The 26008-nt window shown below is 36.2% G+C and overlaps 2 protein-coding genes across 3 annotated transcripts in view; one reads left to right on the forward strand and one right to left on the reverse strand.

Annotated features, from left to right (window-relative positions):
• LOC106061523 (zinc metalloproteinase/disintegrin-like) overlaps positions 1-8443 on the forward strand; it is a 32952-nt gene extending 24509 nt beyond the window's left edge. The window contains exons 13-16 of one of the 2 annotated variants that reach the window (XR_008780386.1): positions 3963-4101; positions 4689-4799; positions 6712-6847; positions 7170-8443. Coding sequence is in view for 1 of the 2 variants with exons in the window: in XM_056045351.1 (XP_055901326.1) it covers positions 3963-4101; positions 4689-4799; positions 6712-6756 (295 nt within the window). In the remaining variant the exon portion in view is untranslated. The remainder of the gene's footprint in view (positions 1-3962; positions 4102-4688; positions 4800-6711; positions 6848-7169) is intronic. The other variant, XM_056045351.1, reaches the window with a different exon arrangement.
• A 14939-nt stretch (positions 8444-23382) lies between these two features.
• Positions 23383-24767, reverse strand: LOC106061524 (ankyrin repeat and SOCS box protein 15-like). Its single transcript, XM_056043151.1, has 2 exons — positions 24531-24767; positions 23383-23745 (listed from the first exon to the last, which is right to left on the reverse strand). The coding sequence occupies exons 1-2, from the start codon at positions 24765-24767 to the stop codon at positions 23383-23385; spliced, it is 600 nt and encodes a 199-aa protein (XP_055899126.1).
• Positions 24768-26008: the final 1241 nt, after the last annotated feature.

The following is a 26008-nucleotide window of genomic DNA, read 5'->3' on the forward strand; positions in this document are numbered from 1 at the left end:
GAGCTAGACTGTGAAACAAAGTAAGTTGAGCTAGGCTGTGAAACAAAGTAAGTTGAGCTAGACTGTGAAACAGAGTAAGTTGAGCTAGACTGTGAAACAGAGTAAGTTGAGCTAGGCTGTGAAACAAAGTAAGTTGAGCTAGACTGTGAAACAGAGTAAGTTGAGCTAGACTGTGAAACAAAGTAAGTTGAGCTAGACTGTGAAACAAAGTAAGTTGAGCTAGACTGTGAAACAGAGTAAGTTGAGCTAGGCTGTGAAACAAAGTAAGTTGAGCTAGACTGTGAAACAGAGTAAGTTGAGCTAGGCTGTGAAACAAAGTAAGTTGAGCTAGGCTGTGAAACAGAGTAAGTTGAGCTAGACTGTGAAACAAAGTAAGTTGAGCTAGACTGTGAAACAAAGTAAGTTGAGCTAGACTGTGAAACAAAGTAAGTTGAGCTAGACTGTGAAACAGAGTAAGTTGAGCTAGGCTGTGAAACAGAGTAAGTTGAGCTGAACTGTGAAACAGAGTAAGTTGAGCTAGGATGTAAAACAGAGTAAGTTGAGCTGAACTGTGAAACAAAGTAAGTTGAGCTGAACTGTGAAACAGAGTAAGTTGAGCTAGACTGTGAAACAAAGTAAGTTGAGCTAGACTGTGAAACAAAGTAAGTTGAGCTGAACTGTGAAACAGAGTAAGTTGAGCTAGACTGTGAAACAAAGTAAGTTGAGCTAGACTGTGAAACAAAGTAAGTTGAGCTGAACTGTGAAACAGAGTAAGTTGAGCTAGACTGTGAAACAGAGTAAGTAGAGCTAGACTGTGAAACAGAGTAAGTTGAGCTAGACTGTGAAACAAAGTAAGTTGAGCTAGACTGTGAAACAGAGTAAGTTGAGCTAGACTGTGAAACAATGTAAGTTGAGCAAGACTGTGAAACAGAGTAAGTTGAGCTAGACTGTGAAACAAAGTAAGTTGAGCTAGACTGTGAAACAAAGTAAGGTGAGCTAGACTGTGAAACAAAGTAAGTTGAGCTAGACTGTGAAACAAAGTAAGTTGAGCTAGACTGTGAAACAGAGTAAGTTGAGCTAGACTTTGAAACAAAGTAAGTTGAGCTAGACTGTGAAACAAAGTAAGTTGAGCTAGACTGTGAAACAGAGTAAGTTGAGCTAGACTGTGAAACAAAGTAAGTTGAGCTAGACTGTGAAACAAAGTAAGTTGAGCTAGACTGTGAAACAAAGTAAGTTGAGCTAGACTGTGAAACAGAGTAAGTTGAGCTAGACTGTGAAACAAAGTAAGTTGAGCTAGACTGTAAAACAGAGTAAGTTGAGCTAGACTGTGAAACAAAGTAAGTTGAGCTAGGCTGTGAAACAAAGTAAGGTGAGCTAGACTGTGAAACAAAGTAAGTTGAGCTAGACTGTGAAACAAAGTAAGTTGAGCTAGACTGTGAAACAGAGTAAGTTGAGCTAGACTGTGAAACAAAGTAAGTTGAGCTAGACTGTGAAACAAAGTAAGTTGAGCTAGACTGTGAAACAGAGTAAATTGAGCTAAACTGTGATACAAAGTAAGTTGAGCTAGACTGTGAAACAGAGTAAGTTGAGCTAGACTGTGAAACAAAGTAAGTTGAGCTAGACTGTGAAACAAAGTAAGGTGAGCTAGACTGTGAAACAAAGTAAGTTGAGCTAGACTGTGAAACAGAGTAAGTTGAGCTAGACTGTGAAACAAAGTAAGTTGAGCTAGACTGTGAAACAAAGTAAGTTGAGCTAGACTGTGAAACAGAGTAAGTTGAGCTAGACTGTGAAACAGAGTAAGTTGAGCTAGACTGTGAAACAAAGTAAGTTGAGCTAGACTGTGAAACAAAGTAAGTTGAGCTAGACTGTGAAACAAAGTAAGTTGAGCTAGACTGTGAAACAGAGTAAGTTGAGCTAGACTGTGAAACAGAGTAAGTTGAGCTAGACTGTGAAACAAAGTAAGTTGAGCTAGACTGTGAAACAGAGTAAGTTGAGCTAGACTGTGAAACAAAGTAAGTTGAGCTAGACTGTGAAACAAAGTAAGTTGAGCTAGACTGTGAAACAGAGTAAGTTGAGCTAGACTGTGAAACAGAGTAAGTTGAGCTAGACTGTGAAACAAAGTAAGTTGAGCTAGACTGTGAAACAAAGTAAGTTGAGCTAGACTGTGAAACAAAGTAAGTTGAGCTAGACTGAAGTCTTTATCTATTAATCAATTCTGTTTTCTGTTTAAACGTCACTTTCAACCCGACCTCTAGTAGCGTAGGTGATATAATTTGTATAGATTTAGTGAGAGAAGCACTGCAGCCTAATGGGGATTCGTTGTTTAAAGAAAACTCTCAGAACACATTTTAAATGTAGACAATAAATAATTTGTTGTTGACACTAACTAGATTTTTACAGTAAACAAAGAATTCTTCAATGTATTGATACTATATAAATTTGACAAATAAAAATCACATTTATAAATAACTCCTAACGTATTTGTCTGCCCTGTTGATATCCCTTAATCTAACTTTATCTTCTGGAAGATTTAGAAAGAGTAAGAATTTGGACGAATGTAGAGCCTCTATTTCTTCTTAGCGTCGCTCGGTTTTATGAGCAATCCTTTGGTCTACTAAAAGATTTTTATTTCAATTTTATACTAATGATTTCATAAAATAACTTCCGTTGTTATTAGCAACCAATGGCACGTTCTATTACGTTAACAATTTCTTTGCAACCACCTAACGTCATTGTGTAACTGAGAGTGAGACCTGCTTAGTCTAAGACGATGGACTCAGATGGAGGCTGTTATAAACATTTTCTTTCTGTTACTGATCACGTGTTTAAATGTTTCTGCAAGTCTTGAAAATAGCAACTGATAATCTTATAGACGTCTCAATGGAAACAAAATCTCACTAGTGCTAACTATCTTTTCACATGATAAAATTATTTCATTGGTTCAAACAAATGTTAATTCACTTTAACTACCATTTTTCCATTGACTATCACTTTCCTGGTTTGGAAAGAACATTTGCTAAGTAGATTTTTGTTTGTATTTCAAAAATTGAAATAATCTTTCCATTTCGATGCTGCACATTCAGTTATAGTTGCGTATTAAAGTATTTTAGTCACTGTCCCTAATTACAAATATACTTACCTTTTTATAATCGCATAATTTATAAATATCAGACACCGGTTGTAGATATGGGTAATGCTCTAGTACAATCCATTCTGATATAACAAGATTAGTATTCTTTATTTTTTTTCTCCTCTCCATCTGCATTTTCTCTCTCTCTCTCTCTCTCTCTCTCTCTCTCTATATATATATATATATATATATATATATATTATATAAATTATATAATTATATATAATTCTCACTCTAAGTCTTTTTCTCTGCGTCTCTCTTACTCTCGCTTTTACTCTCATCGTAAATGTCAATCTCTTTCTCACACTCTTTCTTTCTCGCTCTCTCTCTCTCTCTCTCTCTCTCTCTCTCTCTCTCTCTCTCTCTCTCTCTCTCTCTCTCTCTCTGGGCCCTAAAAGCCAACTATAACAATTAGTAATTGTTCTGTTGAAGCCAGGTAATTGAGTGGAGGTGTTTATGCTGAACAAGTTGTGTGTCTGCTTATTTAAAGTGATATTACTTGCATTCGCGACCTTTTAAGTGAAACACACCATCTACAGATAGATGAAACACACCATCTACAGATAGAAGAAAGGAAGTGAATTCCGGCCTTTTAGAATACAACGACCTAGTACAGAAAAAAAAGGCACAGTCCACGGGGTCAGCTAAAGAAAATCACATCCTTTCCTGCGTGTTTCTACAAGAAGTCTCTCACGTCCTTTAGTCTGTCTCTAAGCGATTTTCGTTCGAAGTTTTTAATGTACCGTTTCGTCATTAAGTAAATACCCAATTAAACCCAACCTCTACGCGTCTAACAATTAAATCGTTACAGTTGGATGAAATAATTAAATAATATCTATTTTCCACATAACAGTCATGGTAGAACTTGTCTCACTGAGTCAGTCTCAGTCAGTCCAGATATTCCGGATTTAAAAGACAAGTACTTCGGACAAGTAATGCCCCCTGAACAGCAATGTCGGAATACGTATGGCAAAGGTTCTTATCACTGCAAAGTAAGAATAAGTCTAAAAGTTTAAAGTACTTTTTAAATGTATACATTGATTAACTTTTTATATAAGGCGAGTTCTTTGTGTGTGTGTGTGTGTTCATATTATGTCTTATACAAATGTGTACAAATAGATAATAACTCGGGCCATTGATAAGATAGAGTTCCACTATGACGCTGACAGGAGCTGTGGTAGAGTGGGTTTTATCGCTAATATTTACCTCCCTTGGTAGATGCTGAACAAAATGTAGACAATAGTTTTAAAAGAAAAAATCTTTTGCTAAAAAAAGTTCATGAAAGTATTACTGTCAAGGAGACGCTATGTGCAGGAATCAATATTCTTTTATTGACCCCTTTTTATAGGAACATTGAATCGATGACTCGTTCCTCAGCAAGGGGGGGGGGAGGGGATACTCGACTGCCCCAGAAATCTACGCTAGTGGCTGATTTAGGTTTGTTGTTTAAACAGAGAATTAAAATAGTATTAATTGTAAATAGACTATGAACAATAATAGTGGCTTTATGTAGTGTAAATATAGACAGTGAAATTGAGACAGTGTCCATATGTAATAATTGACCTTACTGCCCCACCAGGTGGGCTATAACAGCACAGAGATATGCATTGCTTTGTACTGCTACGATCCAAACCAAATGGATTGTTTCCCCCAGAGAGCTCTCAGCGGTACAGAATGTGACAAAGGAAAGGTTTGTTCTGGAAATGTTCAATTTTATGTTTTTAAAAAATAGATTAGACTATAAATGTACAGCTTACTTCAGAAAGGAGGTGTAAGCTTGGCTAGAGCCAAATCAATAGGGTTTGTTTATCTGTTTCAAAGTTGTAGATTGTATTAGAAATCTATTAACTTTTGTTCATCCATCCATCCCAGTGGCGCTACAGCCCATGGAGGGCTCTGGCCTGCTTTAACACATCCTTCCATTCAGATCTCTCCTGGGCCTTTCGTCTCCACGCCCTAACCCGAAGCTGCTTTTGTTATAAGTTCTAAATGTATCCTGGAAATTGGGATTCCAAATCTACACCAATGCTACGCGTAAAGAAGTGAAATAGAAGTGTCGCTGTGTCATGCTCAGTTGTGTCTGACAGTTCGTTGTATTTTAACATTTGATCTGTCTCTACACTTTGTGTGACTTTGTGGACAATAACTTTAGTAGGTCTATATATAGTTATGGACATATTGACAACCCATATTTGGATCGCAATACTGTTAGAGCTATTTGAATTGTGATTCACGTTCTGAGTACGAGTGAACTAATTCGTCTGACACAGTCTGAGAACGGGTGTGTTCAGATCTTCACCTGGACTAGTCACTCCGCGCTAGACAAATGGTTGTCAGTGTCACTCGGTGGAGCGTCTCTGTAGAAAAATGTCCCGCTTTTTAGGGAGGTGAGTTCAGGAACGGGGGGGGGGGGGGCCGTGAACCCAGTATGTCGTACAACTCAATGGTAGTAATGGTCGCGCTGCCATTGTGGAATCTTCAGACAGGATTCTAGGTGAAGAGCTCCCGGTCCACGCCTGTTTGATTAGAGAAATCTTTCCTAACAACATAATGGGGCTACCTCTAGCGCTCTGATTCTCAAACGGTCTTTTTACAAAACTTATCTTAACTGACTAAGAGGTCTGTCTGTCTGTCTGTCTGGTCAGAAGTTTGTATACGTTTTTTTCTCCCACCCACAGCCAATCTTGGATCCAGCTGAAACTTTGCTTATTTCTTTGACCTGAAAAAACAAAAATCAATATAAAAAATATAATCAATTAGTTAATTTACTATTGGTAATTAGTTATTTTGTTTGGTATCTCGAACAAGGGAAAGAAATTGTACTTCACTTATTTGGTGGTATAAGTTGAATTTATCCCGATAATAGTTTGTAGAGAAAAAAAAGTTTGAAACTAACAATATAAAATCTTCTATTTTCATAAGCTCTTCTTTGACACAGTGGCTAGTGTAGTAACCTAATTAGGCTTAAGCCCTCGTTAAAATTTAGGTCGTTCATCTTTTTTTTAAATAAATGAATTTAAAAAGCTGATACCCAGATGCCCTTCTTTCTGCCCTAACCTCTTTTCAACTGACTCAGACACAAGTGATAGGATCATAGCGTATTGAGACAAATGATAGGATCATAGCGTAGTGAGACAAGTGATATGATCATAGCGTAGTGAGACAAGTAATAGGATCATAGCGTAGTGAGACAAGTAATAGGATCATAGCGTAGTGAGAAATCTAAAAGCATAAAATTGCGATAAAAAAAAAACAAATGGTAAAAAATATTTGTAATCGCACAGATTTATTATTGTTAGTCTAGATCTGTTACAAATTTAAATATCCTGACTGATCCAAACTGATTGTTACAACCACGCTTAATATAAGTTTTTAAAAAAAATATATTTTTCATGTTTTGTTAAAAGGTCAGTGATTTAAACCAGGGATATGACACTAAATGTGATTGTTCTTTATTCTTATATAAGTGGCATTGTATTATATAACTTCAATATTTGTATATATATATCTCTTTTTATATTCTGAATGTCACCACTATAAAAATGTTGTTTGTAAGTATGATGATTTCTATCAGGCTGCTTTTTTTTCTATGATCTGAACAGATTTGTCGACTGGGACATTGTGCCGATAATGACCACAACGTCTAGAAACCTGTCGTCCTTAAAACTAGGTCACTGAATCTTTTCGCTCTACTAAACTATTTTATATTTCAATAACGTTACAACGAACAAATATCACGTAAGCCTACTAGTCTTTATTTGTATCAGCCTCTAAACAACTGCGCCAATGGAATGGATTTATTTTACAGAGTGCTTAGTAGAAATGGAGTTAGTCCAAAGAAGATGCAGTTTTTAAATTAAGTTCACTTTGAATCGAAACTTTCCATCAAAATATGAATATTTTAAGTATTTTATGTAACAAGTTTATTAAATTAATTCAACCCTTTTTTCTAATTACGCATGCCCAATTCTATGGTTAGTACCATAAAATATTAGCATTTTTTACATTTACAAGTTTAACTTTAACTCTTCAATGACACCTTTTTGTTTTCTCGCTACAGAGTGTTTTCGGGTATTCCCATAATGTAAAAAAAAAAACAACAGGCTGACTGCCACGTAAAAGATTTCCACTTTTTGAGGAATGTATTTCCATGTCTCACGTCATCTCCCATTCACGGAACTAGTCAATCGGTGCCACACCTACATTATTAGTCTTAGTTTGAAATATCGAAAGTTGTTAGGTTCATTATATGTCATTTTATTATTCTTTTATATACATTCCACTCATGTTGTTGTACAAATTATTTACACCTGCTTTGGGGATATTTACCCCAACGCTGTGTTGATGATACCATGATCCTCTCAAGTTTAGGCTTGTGTAGAAAAATACTTTTTTTTTTTGGGGGGGGGGGGGGTCTGACACTAAGTATCCAGACATATAAAATTGACCTGATTATTTGTACAAGAATGAAACATGATAGGAACTAAAAGTCAAGTTGAAGGTCTTTTACGAAATGTTTTTAAGCAATTCCTGCCAATAAATCACTAGGCTCTCTTCAAACATGTTGCGGTTTGGTTGACAGAATGTCAGACTGTAGAATGGTCTGTTTAAAACTTGAGTGTGTTCCACAATAGAAATAGACGAACTAGAGGACACTGGAAAGTATTAATGGTTGTATTGGAGGAGAAGAAGTGTTAGCTCACATTGTTTCCATTGAAGGTTTTCTATTTAATAGAGATGTGCTGCTTAAGTATTGAGTTCAGCAAGACTTAGGTGACGTCATCAAGCCTTGGAATGACATTAATTTCATTTTTCACTTCATTTTAATACGACTGTGTTTTTGTATGTGATTTTTTAATTCAATCAAATGATTTTCTAAGTAGCATCGTTGTGTAACAAACAAACACACAGATTGCTCTACATTTCTCAATCTCTCACAAAACATATCATACAGGCAAGTTTAAGAACTAGGTCTAAGTCAGGAACAGTTCTGAACAATCCAATGTTACATTGTGTCTAGTTCTGAACAATCCAATGTTAGATTGTGTCTAGTTCTGAACAATCCAATGTTACATTGTGTCTAGTTCTGAACAATCCAATGTTAGATTGTGTCTAGTTCTGAACAATCCAATGTTAGATTGTGTCTAGTTCTGAACAATCCAATGTTACATTGTGTCTAGTTCTGAACAATCCAATGTTAGATTGTGTCTAGTTCTGAACAATCCAATGTTACATTGTGTCTAGTTCTGAACAATCCAATGTTAGATTGTGTCTAGTTCTGAACAATCCAATGTTACATTTTGTTATTGTGAATACAATTTTGTATTTGTCCAATCTTATTTCCTCGTTTATCTTTAAAAAAAAAAGACCTCTTAAAGATCAATCAATATTGGAATCCATTTTTAAGGAGTGGTCATATCAAAAAAGTTCCTCGCGTTGGCTGACGACATATATTGTTCAGTATAACAAAGTTAACATGACATAATCACTGTGTCCTAAATACTAGGCTACTACTATGGCCTCCTTTAGTTGCAAAGCGACTAGAGATTATTTCATAGAAATAAAATGAAAGCCTGGGCATTAGATATGGTCAGAACAATGTCGCCTAGACGGCAGGCCCCTCCCCTCCAAACAGAGGATGTAAAATGGTACATATAAAATGTCTTGAAAGAAATGATGTGGTCATCTATTTGAGCTGTAGTTAATCTTTCAATTTAAGTTTTACAATGTTTCTTTAACCTTAAGACCTACTTACAAATGACCTACACATTTCTATTTCCTAGAGCCAACACTAAAACCAGGCCTATAGCCCTCTAACATTCTCGGCCGACATTGGAAGAATCTACTCTAGTTAGGGGAATCCCCTTCAGTAACCGACAATGTATTCTCTGTTGACTACGAATACATGTCCTCTGATTGCTGACACTTTAGCCTCGTCCTCCTCTCCCCTTTTTTTTAGTCCTTTTCATCCTCAAGCTGGTACTAGTTGTCTAGCAACTAGTCTTTGAGTATGAATATAGTACTTCCTTTTCGAAAGCAAAGTTATTTCTTCAACTAACATCTAATCACCAATACTAGATAATAATTATAATGATAAAACTACAAGAGGTGATCTCAATTTGACAGCACTGATTAGTTCTCTTGTACTTGTCAAAGAGTGGTACTATGGTCAAGGGTGATACTATGGTCAAGGGTGGCACTATGGTCAAGGGTGGTACTAGGGTCAAGGGTGGTACTATGGTCAACCCGCTACATCACCAGAACATTTCTTAGATTTTTTTAATGAATTGTGTTTCCCGCGTATGAATCGTTTACAAATATCGACCCTGACAGAAGCAGTGGCTAGAATTTATTTTATATAAAATCACAATTATATTGTTTTTGTTCTGTATAAAATTTGATGTACAATTCCACCAATGATGCTTAACATAAAATATAACAATCACGCTGTATAGTGCATCCAGTTGCTTTACTTGTGAAGATATTTCCTGAGGAAAGTTGCAAAGAAATAGAATTGGTGATTAAAATTTTAAACTCCATTGTAACTAAAGCTCTTTGCCATTGTCAAGGGACCTCATTCACCAATCGTAAATAAACAACATTTAGCCACGTGATAATATTGATAAAACAATGAAAAAAATGTATCACGATACAGCCTTTATGGATTACGCAATTAGTATAGAAGATATATAGAATCACGTGGCTAAATGTTGTTTGTTTACGATTGGTGAATGAGGTCCATTCAAAGAATGTCTACATTAGGTAGAAAGTGAGTATGCAGATCTTTTACTGCATGAGAAGGCTCGTTATCGAGAGGAAACGTGGTCACTGAAATGAAGGAATTGCTTTATGAGAACAGTGTTTTAACTCTACAGTCTTAACCAAGGCGATCTGTTTCCAAACATTGTATTCCGTGTTAAGTTTACTTCTAAATAAGCTTCATCGTCAGTTACAAGGAAAAGGAAACACTTTTTATTGATGTTAGAAGAAGTAATTTAATTTAAAAAAACAATATATATACATATAAGGATAACATTAACAATTAACATTTTCATCTACTTCACTTCCTGTCCTAAAAAAGTAAATAGATCATGTCCGACTGATTCTTACAAACTGGTCGGTGTAAAAAGAGGCTACGTGTAGTCGGTCAAGACAAGACAGCCTAGCAATAGTGTTGGTTATGTGCTGAGTGGTCAGGCGAGAAAATACGTCAAGCATGTAGATCTACTATCAACACCTATTGTTTCCTTTGCTTACACGATCTAGATCTAACTGCATAGACCTAGATTGTTTTTTTACTAAATTGTAAACTTTACTGTAGGGTTATACAGTAAGTCAACAGATTAAATTAATAGGTCAGTGTGACGTCACATAGAAACCTCGTGAAAATCTGACCATTTTAGATGCGCAGAAAAATTACGTCAGAAAAACATCAATTACTAAGTTATTATTGAAAATAAAATAAAAAGAATAATATATTCATTTTCTGCAAATCAAGTAAACACAAATTATATCAAAAATCGTCAAAACCATCAGAGTCTCCCTTCAACCGGAACTGATGGTGTCTCTCAATCGAATATGATTACATTTGATCTGTAAACGTCACGGCAACATTAAAGGAACCACTACACTCATATAATTCATATACATACACAAAATATCAAGTACTGAATGTTTATATTTTATTATAAACATTTCAAACATTTTAACAAATCTGTCACGTACATGTGTTGATACATACATATTAAACATAAATGATCAGCAGCACCAGGGACCAAGTTTTTAAATGAGAGAAAGTAGTGAATTAAAATGTGACCAAAATAAGGGACTGCGCCGACCGAGGCTCGAACCAGTGACAACACCGCCTAGCGATAACGCACTTTAAGCGGACTTAACCTCTAGACCATCGGTATGTCTAGAGTCATTTCTCTCGTTTGCAGATTACCACCCCAGTGGTCAATGGTCAAATGCTCTATCTAGCCCCTCCCCCACCTCGCCACATCCGTTCACCAACTTCAATAGAGCCGCCACAGTCAGCCGTTAGGCATGTATTAGACAAACAAATAACTCTATCTACATAGAGAAGCTTCAGTGGGTATGAGCAATGAACGTACATGTGTGTTTATGATTTTGAGATTTTAGTCATAAGAATTTACACGAAGAATTGATTGCTATGAGAGGATTTTGTGTAAAATTTTAATAATTTTTTTTAAATTACTATAATGCTATGTAGGTATGATGCGATGGTATTAAATTTTATAATGATCAATAATGCATATGAGGACATACTAAGAATTTTGTTGACAAGGTAATTGGCATATCAAAACATCTATGTGTTGGCCAGAGACAGAAAGGCGTTGAACATGAGATACTGATGTCAATAGAAGAGTTCTGATGTGAACACACTCAGGATTAATCTATATAAAGTGAACTCCGTTTTGAATGTGATATAATATATGATATGATATAAAATGATTAAGTAAATACATAAAGAAGATATCAGAATGAGAATCATCTACAATGTCCTATGTGACACAAATAGCCTCGAACAACCAGTCCAACCCCTGGCCTAAACACGTTTGGCTCAGATATAAATTTTCATTTACAGGAGAAGGGGCGAGTAGCTGGCGCCTTAACCAGTAAGCTTTGGGCAGTAGAGGCTCGTTAGTCATGACTGGCTACCCACCTAGGAGAAGGGGCGAGTAACTGGCGCCTTAACCAGTAAGCTTCGGACAGTAGAGGCTCGTTAGTCATGACTGGCTACCCACCTAGGAGAAGGGGCGAGTAACTGGCGCCTTAACCAGTAAGCTTCGGGCAGTAGAGGCTCGTTAGCCATGGCTGGCTACCCACCTAGGAGAAGGGGCGAGTAACTGGTGCCTTAACTAGTAAGCTTCGGGCAGTAGAGGCTCGTTGGTCATGGCTGGCTACCCACCTAGGAGAAGGGGCGAGTAACTGGTGCCTTAACCAGTAAGCTTCGGGCAGTAGAGGCTCGTTGGTCATGGCTAGCTCCCACCTAGGAGAAAAGGCGAGTAACTGGCGCCTTAACCAGTAAGCTTCGGGCAGTAGAGGCTCGTTGGTCATGGCTGGCTACCCAGCTAGGCTTAAATGCAATGGAAATCTACAAAATGACTATATTGGAACTCAGTGATAAATGATTTTATAAGTATCTTAACATATATTGTTTCCCCAAAGACAATGATAATGTTATTAATAATAATGCGGTTGACAAAGTAAAAAGGTTATACACTTTCATACATGCATACTAATTACATGCATCTCTAAGTTTCAAAATACATTAGCACTAAATTAAATAACCAAAAATGGTCTGTACTTCAGTTTCATTTTGACAGATCATTTTCATGGCTTGCAGCTTTTTTCAGCCATGCATCACTGACTCTGTCTATTAGTCAAGTTAAATGTCTAGAGACTTAGAGTATTGTCACTGAATTGACATTTGTGACATTGACAATACTCTTACTGCGATGGCTGTAAAAGAAGAAAAAATTCATTCTTACAATTTTTATTATCAGATTGCGAATTCTTATTTGGTTCAAAATACATTGGTGGGAGGATGCGGATCTTTAAACGGCTCTGACGATTTTCTTGAAAATGGGACAGTTTATGTAACTCTATGGAAAAAAAAGATTATTAGCGTATTGGCCATATATATATATATATATATATATATATATATATATATATATATATATATATTATATATATATATATATATATATATATATATATATATATATATATATATATATATATATATATATATATATATTGGGTGCGTCAATAAATGTATACACTTTGAACTGTCATAGACAATTGATATCCCGTTCTACCTCACACCGCTGGATTTCTTTGTATGGGGCACAGTTCAAGATGAGGTGTACAAGCGTAAACTACGTCAATTGACACACTGTGGAATGAGAGTCAGGCGGTGGGAGCAGAAATCTCAGTGGACAATTTGGTACGATGTACGGAATCAGTGTTGACTCGTATTGAAGGCCACCAGTTTGAACATTACTCACATTAATCACAATTTATTTTTCCAATTGGACATTAAGCTTTCCATGTCCAGAAATTTAGCATTGTAGAACGTGAAATAAATTGTCTATGACAGTTCAAAGTGCGTATGCATTTTTTTGACGCACCCTGTATATATATATATATATATATATATATATATATATATATATATATATAGATAGATAGATAGATAGATAGATAGATAGATAGATATAGATATATATAGATATAGATATATATAGATATATATAGATACATAGATAGATATAGATATATATATGTACCATGGGCGTAGCCAGGATTTTTTTTCGGGGGGGGTTTTGGGGGGGGTGAATTTTTTTCTCCCCCCCCCGAACCCCCCCCCCCCCCCCCGGCGAAAAAAAAATTATATGTATTTATATGTGTGTGTGTACATAATCTTTATTACATTCTGATCCTTCATTCTTTCGGAAGACGTTTATTGTGCCCTAGAATAGGTTCTTCCATGAGTTAGTGAAAAAATTGTAGATTCCCCGCCATTACTAGCAAAGGGGTCTGGGGGAGCGCTAGGAGCTCCCCCAGCGCGGGGCGAAGCCCCGCCGCCAAGCACTATTTCTGATATTGAAAACCAACAAAATGCATATTCTGAGGAATCTACAGTGCATTTTCCTGCTATTAAAAAGTTCTATTTAAAAAACCTAATGTGCTATTCTTACTGACTTAGACCCTCCCTCGTCATTCGGCGCATTTGACGTCAAGCTGTTTCCATAAAATTGTGGACTCCCCGCCATTACTAGCAAGGGGTTCTAGGGGAGCGCCAGTAGCTCCCCAGCGCGGGGCGAAGCCCCGCCGCCAAGCACTATTTCTGGTATTGAAAGCCAACAAAATGCACATTCTGAGGTATCTACAGTCCATTTTAATGCTATTAAAAAGTTTTATTTCAAAAACCTAATGTAATATTTTTACTGACTTAGACCCTCCCACGCCGTTCGGAGCATTTGACGTCAAGCAGTTTCAATAAAAATCTGTCACTGGTAATGTCTGAAGCCTCTTCCCACCTACCATGAGGACCTCCATGAATGAGTGGCGTCAAGTTGTACTAGGATATCATTGCAACTCTTCTTATGCGTAATTCATTTTGTCGGAGAACATGTCCCGCAAACCTCATGCGTCGTTCTCTCACAATCTTACTAAGGGGTCGAATCCCAGTTCGGCATAGGATTTCCTTGATTTAGATCCGATCTCTATAACTGACTCCTGAAATCTGTTTAGCCATCTTTGTTGAGCTATATTTAGTGTTTTTCGATTTCGGTAGATGACTATTCACTGCAGTTTATTAATGGAGCAATGCCACTGGTAAAAATGTGTAACCTCTCTTGAATACGCTCTTGGAATTAAGTGACTGTAGTTTGCTTTAGATTTTATATCGAAAAGAGAAGTTTTATCGTCAAAATCTTCTGTTGGGGGTTTTCCACCTCAAAATGCTCTGTAGGGGGATCTTAGACTCAAAACCATCTGGAGGGGTTTTAAACTTTAAAAAAAAAAGCCATCTGTAGAAGAAACTCAAAACCCCCGATTGGCTTGGCTACGCTCAAATAATTTTAGTGTGTAATTTGCTTTTTTTTTATATTGTAGATGTATTTTTAGCACCAAACCCCTCTGAATGGGGGTTTAAACTCAAAACCCCTTTCGGCAACGCTCATAGCATTTTGAGTGCGTAATTTGCTTTTTTTTTCTTACACTGAAGATGGCGGGGGGTTTAAACTCAAAACCCCTTTGATTACGCTCATAGATTTTAGAGTGAGTAATTTTCTTTTATTTATATTGAAGAGGTACTTTTTAGCTTCAAACTCCACTGGAGGGGAGTTTAAACTCAAAACCCCATAGACTACACTCATAACATTTTTAGTGTATGATTTGCTTTTTTTTATTATTAAAAAAAGAGGTATTTTTTACCCAGTTTAAACTCAAAACTGAATCAAAACTCAAAACCCATTTAGCTACGCTCATAACATTTTGAGTGCGTAATTAGCTTTTTTTTTATATTAAAGAGGGGGTTTATCGTAAATTTTAGACGGGGTTTTAAAATCAAAATCTTCCTTAACTGTGCTCTTGGAATTAGGGGATTTTCGTTTGCATTTTTTTGTTGTTTTGTTTTATAGATGAGGGGGAGTTAACTGCAAAAACCCCAGGTAGGGGGTTTAAAACTCAAAACCCCTGGTAGGGGGTTTTAAACTCGAACCCCCCTGGTAGGGGTTTTTAAACTCGAACCCCCCTGGTAGGGGGTTTTAAACTCAAAACCCCTTTGGTTGTGCTAGGGCAAGCGATGGTTTAGTATTAAAATCTCACCTAAAATAAACAAAATCAAAGCAAAAAATCAGTAACTAAATTCCGACTCCCCCCTCCCCCCAAGGGGGGGGGATTTCATTTCGGGGGGGGGTTTGAACCCCAAGAACCCCCCCCTGGCTACGCCCATGATATGTACTGTTACCTTATACTTTCTTTAAGGGTTCTGGAAAAAGTTGGGTGGGCGGAAGTGTCCAAATTCCTAAATCTGGCAGCGAATTAGATAGGAAATAAAGCTAATAACTCAGATATTGTGGGTTCGATTACCATAATGTCCAAATTTTTCAATGGTGATACGGTTCGATAAGATCTATCCGATATGGGTCAGGTTCGTCCCAATCCTATTCAATCACAGTGAATCGTAGCCAATCAGTTCAGATCTTATCCAATTGGATCCACTTCGATTCAAACATATCCAATCCGGTCCGATTGAATCCGATCGATTCGATCGCGACCAATCTTCGTAGCAGGCCTAGACACTGACCTGCAACGTCACAACCTGTGGACAGTGAAAACGTCACAGGTTTGTACGACGTGGTAACGAGCTATTGTCTCCCCTGCACAAAGGTTGCGATGTCAAAGTTAGTGTTGAAGCCTTCTATAACGATTGGCCTCGATTCGATCAGATCAATCTAATCTGGATCAGTTCCAATCCTATTGAATTTGGTCGTTTCAGATCCGATCAGACATTAATTGAACATAATTTTTTTAAAAATTGTTTTTTCCCGAAAGGGGAAAAGACGCTATTAGTTTTGTGTGGAATGTCCGTCCGTCCCGTTTAGATCTCGCAAACTAGAAAAGATACTGAAAATCCGACATCATAATTTAAACCATTCGAAGTTCCGAATCAACAACTACTTTTTTCTTTTCTGAAAGCGAAAAAACAAATTTTTTAAAACACCATTCAAGCTGTTTTTTCATAAAAATACACCACTTTTACAACTATTCACTATTAATAGTAACAAACACGGAAGACTCCTTACTAAGGCACGGAATCTTGCCATATTTTAAAGACATTTATGCAAATGGTTATATATTTTTGTAAAAAAACTTTTTTTTTTACATATGAATTGCTAAGTTAAGTATATTCTGTCATACCAACGCAAAAAAATGTTTACTTTTTTTTTTGAAAGAGAAAAAACTATTTAGCATGCATATAAGTTGGACATAATTTAAAACAACAATTAATAAGTAGTTTTTCATATTATCGCGTGAACTGTAGTGTTGCACCGCGTCGGTTATAGTACACTTAACTAATGGAATTTTTTTTCGAAATGTTTTTTTCTTGAAGATTTGAATAAGAGATGGACCCTTTACAGAATAATTAGACCAATTAAATAATCATTATAAGACATCAGTTAGACCAGGTTCATATCTAACTTCACATTCACTTTCACATATCCTTAGGTCTACTGGACCTTTGGGGCACCACAAAAGATGTCAACCTTCTTTCTCCATTCTTCTCTGTAATTTTTTTTTTTCATAGAATTTCATTCTGAGGTTCTTTCTTTAAATATTGAAACCTGCCTTTTTACTTGCCTGGGTGGACCTGTTCGGGGGCCGATTTTGAGTTTGGGTTTCACACAAACAGTCTTTGCAAACTTGTTTTTATATTAATTATTTTCTCGTTCTTTCAAAAATTTATTCCATCTGCACATTGTCTTACTACAGTAGACTTCAATTAGTGAATATATGCACATTGTCTTACTACAGTAGACTTCAATTAGTGAATATATGCACATTAAAAGGAGAATACTTACACAGTAATATTAAAAGGGCTTGTCAATTGTCTTACTACAGTAGACTTCAATTAGTGACTATATGCACATTAAAAGGAGAACACTTACACAGTAATATTAAAAGGGCTTGTCAACAATCCAAGACGTTTTCTCAAGCTGAAATAACATGAAGACCAAATATTTAATCTGAAATACTGTTCAATCATTGAAATAATAATAATAATATAATAAAATACTGTAATAAAGTTAGCGGACTACTCCACTACAGATAATCAAAGTGCACAGGTCTAATACCAGTGAAATAAACCTTTGACAGACAACTCAGCGAAAGGTAGGACGTGTAATGGCTTAATGGATGAAATAAGCAAACAACCACAGACAGTTCGTTGTACACAGCTTCCTCTCAACTAATCCTACTCAAGCGGAAGTAAACTGTCTCTCTAGCAACAGATGCAGGACGGACTTGTAACAATAGAAAAATAAAAAATAAAACTTCATTACGTTTGTAATAACGAAAGAAATAGTTTAAAATTATTAGGGTACAAAAAGGAATCATTGGTCTTTTAAAACCTAGACATTTATAAGAACAATTTACCAACCACGAAATCAACTGTTGTCAATTAATACTTTTAGTTATATTTTTTCTAGGTCCGAAAATGAAGTAGTTGATATTTTATGTTCTTATTACTTGTAAGGTCACGTGCTAGCCGGACTAGTAACTTCTGAAAGTCGCTTTGGTCAACGAAGACGAGGTAAAAAAAATTTCCCAGACAAACAACATTTTATGACAATAGGATATGTTTCATTTTCTGTGCTGTATGTGGTATGTGGCTGCCTTATCATGTGATGTATGTGGTATGTGGCTGCCTTATCATGTGATGTATGTTGTATGTGGCTGCCTGTTCATGTGCTGTATGTTGTATGTGGCTGCCTATTCATGTGATGTATGTTGTATGTGGCTACCTATTCATGTGCTGTATGTTGTATGTGGCTGCCTATTCATGTGATGTATGTTGTATGTGGCTGCCTATTCATGTGATGTATGTTGTATGTGGCTACCTATTCATGTGATGTATGTTGTATGTGGCTACCTATTCATGTGCTGTATGTTGTATGTGGCTGCCTATTCATGTGCTGTATGTTGTATGTAGCTGCCTGTTTATGTGCTGTATGTTGTATGTGGCTGCCTATTCATGTGATGTATGTTGTATGTGGCTACCTATTCATGTGATGTATGTTGTATGTGGCTACCTATTCATGTGCTGTATGTTGTATGTGGCTGCCTGTTCATGTGCTGTATGTTGTATGTGGCTGCCTGTTTATGTGCTGTATGTTGTATGTGGCTGCCTGTTCATGTGCTGTATGTTGTATGTGGCTGCCTATTCATGTGCTCTATGTTGTATGTGGCTGCCTGTTGATGTGCTGTATGTTGTATGTGGCTGCCTGTTCATGTGATGTATGTTGTATGTGGCTACCTGTTCATGTGTTGTATGTTGTATGTGGCTGCCTGTTCATGTGTTGTATGTTGTATGTGGCTGCCTGTTCATGTGCTGTATGTTGTATGTGGCTGCCTGTTCATGTGATGTATGTTGTATGTGGCTGCCTTATCATGTGCTGTATGTTGTATGTGGCTGCCTGTTCATGTGCTGTATGTTGTAAGTGGCTGCCTTATCATGCGCTGTATGTTGTATGTGGCTGCCTTATCATGCGCTGTATGTTGTATGTGGCTGCTGTTCATGTGCTGTATGTTGTATGTTGCTGACTGCTCATGTGCAGTATGTTGTATGTGGCTGCCTGTTCATGTGATGTATGTTGTATGTGGCTGCCTATTCATGTGATGTATGTTGTATGTGGCTGCCTGTTCATGTGCTGTATGTTGTATGTGGCTGCCTGTTCATGTGCTGTATGTTGTATGTGGCTGCCTGTTCATGTGCTGTATGTTGTATGTGGCTACCTATTCATGTGCTGTATGTTGTATGTGGCTGCCTGTTCATGTGCTGTATGTTGTATGTGGCTGCCTGTTTATGTGCTGTATGTTGTATGTGGCTGCCTGTTCATGTGCTGTATGTTGTATGTGGCTGCCTATTCATGTGCTCTATGTTGTATGTGGCTGCCTGTTGATGTGCTGTATGTTGTATGTGGCTGCCTGTTCATGTGATGTATGTTGTATGTGGCTACCTGTTCATGTGTTGTATGTTGTATGTGGCTGCCTGTTCATGTGTTGTATGTTGTATGTGGCTGCCTGTTCATGTGCTGTATGTTGTATGTGGCTGCCTGTTCATGTGATGTATGTTGTATGTGGCTACCTGTTCATGTGATGTATGTTGTATGTGGCTACCTGTTCATGTGTTGTATGTTGTATGTGGCTGCCTGTTCATGTGGTATGCAATTCAGATTGCCGTCAGGATCATCCGCAGTAACGTGAGGTCATCTACCGACGTCCTGTAATAATCATTTCTAAAATAACGTCCGAAACAAGTCAAACAAAAAAAGAATGATATTATTTGTGTAACATTGTCACCAATGGATGATGTGCTGAACATTTAGTCATACAGGAATGTAAAATAGAAAGTAGGTCACACAACCAAAAGAGGGACCTAGAACTTTTAAAGGGAGGGGGAATTTTTTCCATTTAAATCCATTTAAACCGTAGCTCTGTATGTAAACACACATATGAATTCACAGCAGTGTTTCTAACTCTTCGGCGGAAAAAAATTACGTTGGTACCCCTCCTCTTCTGCAGCCTAGGCCAGGGGTCGGCAACCTTTTGAGTCTGAAGAGCCAAAAATAACAATTTACAAAATTTCAAAGTTGTTAAAGAGCCACAAAGTTTTTTCTTGCCAATTATATATAGTACTCACACAATTAATTTTTTTAATGAAAAAAAACAAACAAATTCCTATATTAGTAGTGTTTTTCACAACAAATTTGATAATATATTTATGGCATTAGTATATAATTATTTTTTTTTTATTTCGGTAACAACTAAAGCAATTAAACATTTATTTGCAACACTAACTTCCATGGTTTTAGAAAGTTTGGATACATTTGGCTCATAACTTGTTTTTAGTTTCAAACACGATTCTACATTTTCATTTGTTAGCTGGCTACTTACTTGACTTTTCATTCTATCCATGCAAAAGAACAATTGCTCTTACGAATATGTCGATCCAAAGAAAGTCAGCACTCTAAATGTCAACTTCTTCCCCTCACTAGCAATCTGGAAGATTATTTCTTGCGCCGAATCAACGCGCGGCATTGCTTTTTAAAACTGTCCACTTTTGTTATGTACTTACATTTCTGGACCTCCATCACTTCCAACTTAACTCTGGAAATGTTCCACCCCACAAAGCTTTACTTTTTAAATCGTTCAATTGCATTTCTAGAGATCTAGTATCAACTCCTAATGTCACAATGTGGATTTCGGTATTATGTGTGTTAGATTTACTATGAATGCTAGAATAGTTTTGTTAGTTTTGAACTGCTCAAATCTGTCAGCAAATTCATCTGTATTTTTTTTTATAACTATGCTGAAGAAATTCTTGTCAAACGTTGAACTGATTTTATCGCGATACTGATTTAGACATGGAAATTAAGTAACATACCTCTCTGAATATCTCTGCAAAAGCAATTAATTTTTCTTCAAAACAAACCAATTCTTCTACCAAAACAGGATGGGTTTTCCTTTCCTTGCAGTTTTACATTCAGCTCATTTAATTTCTCTGTTATATCAACCATAAAGTAACATTTGTGCAACTATTTGTCGTTCTTTAATTCGGGGTGATTAATGGCTTTTTCATTTAGGAATGTATTTATTTCCTTCAAGCACAAAGCAAAACGTTAATCGCCTTACCTTTGGAAAGTCATAGCTTTTTATTGGGAAGAAGGACCTCGGAATACTGAGTCTCCATTATGTTTACGAATTCTTTAAACTGGCGATGGCAAAGTGCTTTTAACAAAATGCTGTTAACAATCTTGATTACCAAATTCATGACCTCAACTGTATCGCCAGGAAATGTTTGGACACAAAGCGCTTCTTGGTGTAGTAGTCAGAGAGAACGTAAGAATTTCGTGGTTTATTTCGCTCCAAAAAATTCTAGTTGCCCTTTTATTTTGGTCATACTTCTGACTCCATCAGTTGCTATTTAAATGATTTTATTTAAATCCATCTTAATTTCTTCAAGGTATTTTTGCACGGCATTTGCTCTATCTTCCCTTCTAGTTTGTCCCGAGAGCGGTAACAATCCAAGAAGTTCTTCTTTTGGACCTTCAGAAGACATATACCTGACCAAATTGTCGACTTGTGCCGTGTCTTTATGTCGCAAAACTCATCTATAGCAAGTGATAAGACAGAAGAAAGTAGAATATCTTCCAAATATGTTACATTTGAAGACATTTTAGCTATTCTGTATTCTACTGTTTAAGCGGACAGTGGCAAATCTTTTATTTATTTTTTTAAAGATTTCTGGTATGTTTTTGAAATCACGAAACAGTTCTTCGGATGCACGTAGGAAGCAATCTTTGACATACTGACCATCTCTAAATTGGTTTGCCTTTTTGTGCAATTTCTAGTGGTGCCGCAAACCGTGCCAGATTAGCATTACTTGTAGCTTCTAACTCATTTACTTGAAACAACAAATTATACGTCACAGTCAAAGCACGTGGTAAAGATGCCAATTTATTTTGCGTCAAAGAGAATTAAAACCTACATAGAAACATTCGACCACGGCGTTATTCGAGAGCTTCCGCCGAGAGCTTCCGACGGACTGAAAACAGTAACGACGAGTGTAATAGCGGAGGGGTGTGGTGAACAGCGAGTACAAGTGGCTGAGAGATCTAATAGGTACTTAATCCTCGTTAAACGATTCAGAACTATTTAAAAAAATGTTTCGATAAAATAAATAATATTTACGTATCTAACGAAAGAGCCGCAGCTTCACATCCAAAGAGCCGCATGTGGCTCGCGAGCCGCAGGTTGCCGACCCCGGGCCTAGGCAGTTGGCTTCTAATCTAATATGATCTAACATATAAATTAGAATGTCTCTCCAGGTCAAGGATAATATTAGCACCGTTATAAGAATCTCGGTCAAACTTGTCTAAATAATCCTTCACAGAACATTGATGTGTTAGACAAAATGCTGTTTCTGGGCTTAAGATTAATTAGCAGTATAAATTGCTGTTGGTGTCGTCATCGATCCAAGGGACATAATCGAACATTAAATCTAGATATGTGAGAGTAAACATTCATGGTGTTTTAAATCGATCAAATCAGCACCATTTGATCAGTGGTAATAAACATGGCACAAATAATCCTTAGTACTTGATGAAGCTGTAGTCCTAGAACATGATAGTAACCCATCTCCACCCATGATACCTAGTTTCAGAACATTAGATGCTCAGCCTTGGTGGTGGATACACATGAGACTTGGAGGATCTTTTATTTTCAATGAAATTTCTTGAAATATATATATTTTAATTGTAATTATTGATAAAGTAAATTAAAATATAGTAGTAACAAAATTTAAAACAATTATTCAGAAAACTATTTTTTTTTTAAAGTATCATCATCTACTAATCAGTTACGGAGGTAAAAGAAGAATATTTCTTTGTAATCGACACTTCAGTAATCGATAGAATTCTTAGGTTTATTTAGGTTTTTGAAAGTTAATTTTTAGAATTCTTTAATAATATTTCTTTTAAATAGCTGATACTTTTGTTTTGAAAAATTTAATTTAAAATAATATTTCTTAAAATAAAAGTTAACAAATGAGTATTTCCTATATCTTAAAGATGGCCTTTAAAGTTTGAACAAAGATATCAAACCTACAATTCAATACAGAAAGAAAGAAGTGTTTATAGAAGTTGTAAAAAAATGATAAAAGTATTCAATTGTTAGAGCAGACTGCTTTCATTTTGTATTCATCACTTACCAACTACCCATAAAGGAACCCTTCGGAGACGCCTCTTTGTTTGAAAACATAGTGTCACTTTTTTGTATGCTTTATTTACTCACGTGTTTTTAATCTCTTCAAAATCTAAAATGAAACTTTTCCAAGTACTATTAACACTGGTCATTTTTTCATTCTCACATGTATCAGAATCAGAGAATCTGTTCATAGACTTTTCGCCATTGGCATCTTTCTTTTGAATTGTTTGATAGATTTCAACATGTCTCTATTGTAAAGCAATCTGAGCAGCTGTCATTCCATGGGGATCTTTTATGTCTGTATTAGCCTCACTTTGGATTAGCTTTCTCACAATATCCAAGTGTCCATATTTACAGGCTATCATGAGTGGTGACCAGCAGTCATTGTTCAGGTAATTAACACCGCCTTCATAGCTCAACAAAATGTCGACAACATCTTTATTACCATTTTTACAAGCTTTCATTAAAGGTGTCCAGCCTTTCTGATTACATTGACTAACTTGACATCCATAACTACAGAGTAACTGAATGATATCTTTGTGATTCGCCTTAGTGACAAACATTAAAGCTGTATTTCCTTTTTGATCTTTTTCATTTAAATTTGCATCTCGCTGTATCAATTTTTGAACTATTTTGAAAAGTCCATTTTTTGAGCTAGACATAAGAAGTGTCTTGCCATCATCTGTCTTTTCGTTAACATCACATCTATAGTTTAATAATAATCTCGCTACGCCAGTTTTGTTATTTTCTACAGCAAAAAAAGTTAGTTTAAAAATAGAATCGCTTTCGGGGAGGCTGAGAAAGTCTGAAAAGTCCAGCAAAGATTTTAATATGGCTCTGTGTCCTTTCATCGGGGCAATATTTAAAGCTGTTAAGTCGTCTTTTCCTCTACACTTTAAACTTGCACCAGATTCCAGTAACAATTTTACAATTAATGCTCTGTTATATTGAACTGCAAACATTAATGCTGTGTAGCCTTAGTGATCTTTGTCATTTGTCAGAGTTGGGTCATGCTTCAATATTTCTTTCACGATTTCTAAACGTCCATAAATAGATGCAATTATTAATGCGTTTTGTCCGCTACTATTTCCAAGGCTCATGTCGATACTTTTGCTAGACATAAGTAATTTAGCAATGTCGTCATGTCCGTTCTGTGACGCTAACATCAGAGCTGTCCAGCCACAGTGATCCTGTTCATTTAGCTTAGCGTTGTTATCAATGAGACATTTGACTGTTTTCAAATGGCCAAAATGTGAAGCGACCATTAGCGATGTCAATCCTTCTCTATCTTTCCAGTTAACATTAGCTCCATTTTTTAAAAGTACTTGAACTGTTTTCTGACCACTCTTACTAGCTAGCATTAAAGCTGTCTGACCATTATTGTCCGTAAGTTTACAGTGGCATTTAACATAATTAAAGTTTTCACACCAGAAGTGTGTCCAAAATTTGCTGCTAGCATAAGTGGTGTCAGTCCTTGGCTGTTTTTCTTATTGATGTTTCGACCAAATTTAATAATGGAATCGATCAATTTAGAAATTTTCTCAATTTCAGCAGCAGGCATGAGGCTTTTTGTTTCTGTAACGTCCTGTGATACATCTCGTCGACTTTGTAATGAGGATGAGTTATTTCCCATTTTTATTTCTGAATTTGTTCAGTGCTGGAAAAATATATATAAATTTTAAATCAACAACATAAAATATAGAAAAGAGAGAGGGAGAGAGAGAGAGAGGGAGAGAGAGAGAAAGAGAGAGAGAGAGAGAGAGACAATAAACACGGTAACAAAACACACTCACACAAATAAACAACAAAAATTAATGTACTAAAAATCAAAGTAAAAACGATGTAATTTCAAAATGACGTAATAGTAAGTTTTTTCGCGATTTTTACCCTAGGGTATCTTAAAGTATATTGATCCTATGACAATAAAATGGTATTGTTAGATAGTTATTATCAAATCTTTAATCATATCCACAATATATTTTTCCCGTTGGTTGCAAAACACTATCTAGAACGCTGTACGGCTAACGTCACCGTACCGGATATTCGTGGTAACGGACGCCATCGTTGTACATCTTGTTGTGTTGATTCGTAAATTAAAAAAATGTGCTTTTTTTTTTTTTTTTTTAGTAAAGGAAATGAAATTTAAGATAAATTGGTATTGAACTGATTAACATTGTTTTTACAAAGCTTACATCACCTTAGTTTTTTACAAAAAGAATACATCAGCTTTATGAGAGAGAAATGGCCTTAATTTTTGTTTGTTTTAATGTTTCTTGTTCAGCAAATATTAAGTAAGGGTTTGTTGGGTTAGTACGTGAAAGGAAATGTTCAAGTCTTTCTGTTTCGCAGAGACACAGCCACTCTCCTGCTAGAATTCAAATCTAGAGCTCCTTCTCGTCTCATCACCAAAACTTTTGTTTGTCTCAGCCATTTCAACAATTTGTCATTCGTACATCAGCGTCAAGTGCATTGTCTTCCACTTCCTCATTCATTTAACCTTTGACCTATGTACGAATTGCCATGGCCTATTTCCCCCTCCCATCTCCCGTTCTAGCTTCTTGGTGAAAAAGAATATATAAATATATATATATATTAGGGGTGCACCGGATAGTACTTTTTGATATCCGGCCGTGGCCGGATATGACCGGATAGTAAAATTTGATATTCGGCCGGGGCCGGAACCGGAGCCGGATACCTAAGTGTCTTGTTAATAGCTTGTGTTGCTGAACATTTTACGAAAATGTTAAATAACATACCTATACTGGTTGGTTTTATTTTTTTTCCTTTGATATACCTTATTGTTTTAAACTCTGTTACTGATTGATTTATTCAAACTTAACAGTATTTCTAAAAATCTGTATATCATGAGTGTGT

Source organism: Biomphalaria glabrata, chromosome 10, assembly GCF_947242115.1.
Source record: "Biomphalaria glabrata chromosome 10, xgBioGlab47.1, whole genome shotgun sequence".
Classification (NCBI taxonomy): domain Eukaryota; kingdom Metazoa; phylum Mollusca; class Gastropoda; family Planorbidae; genus Biomphalaria; species Biomphalaria glabrata.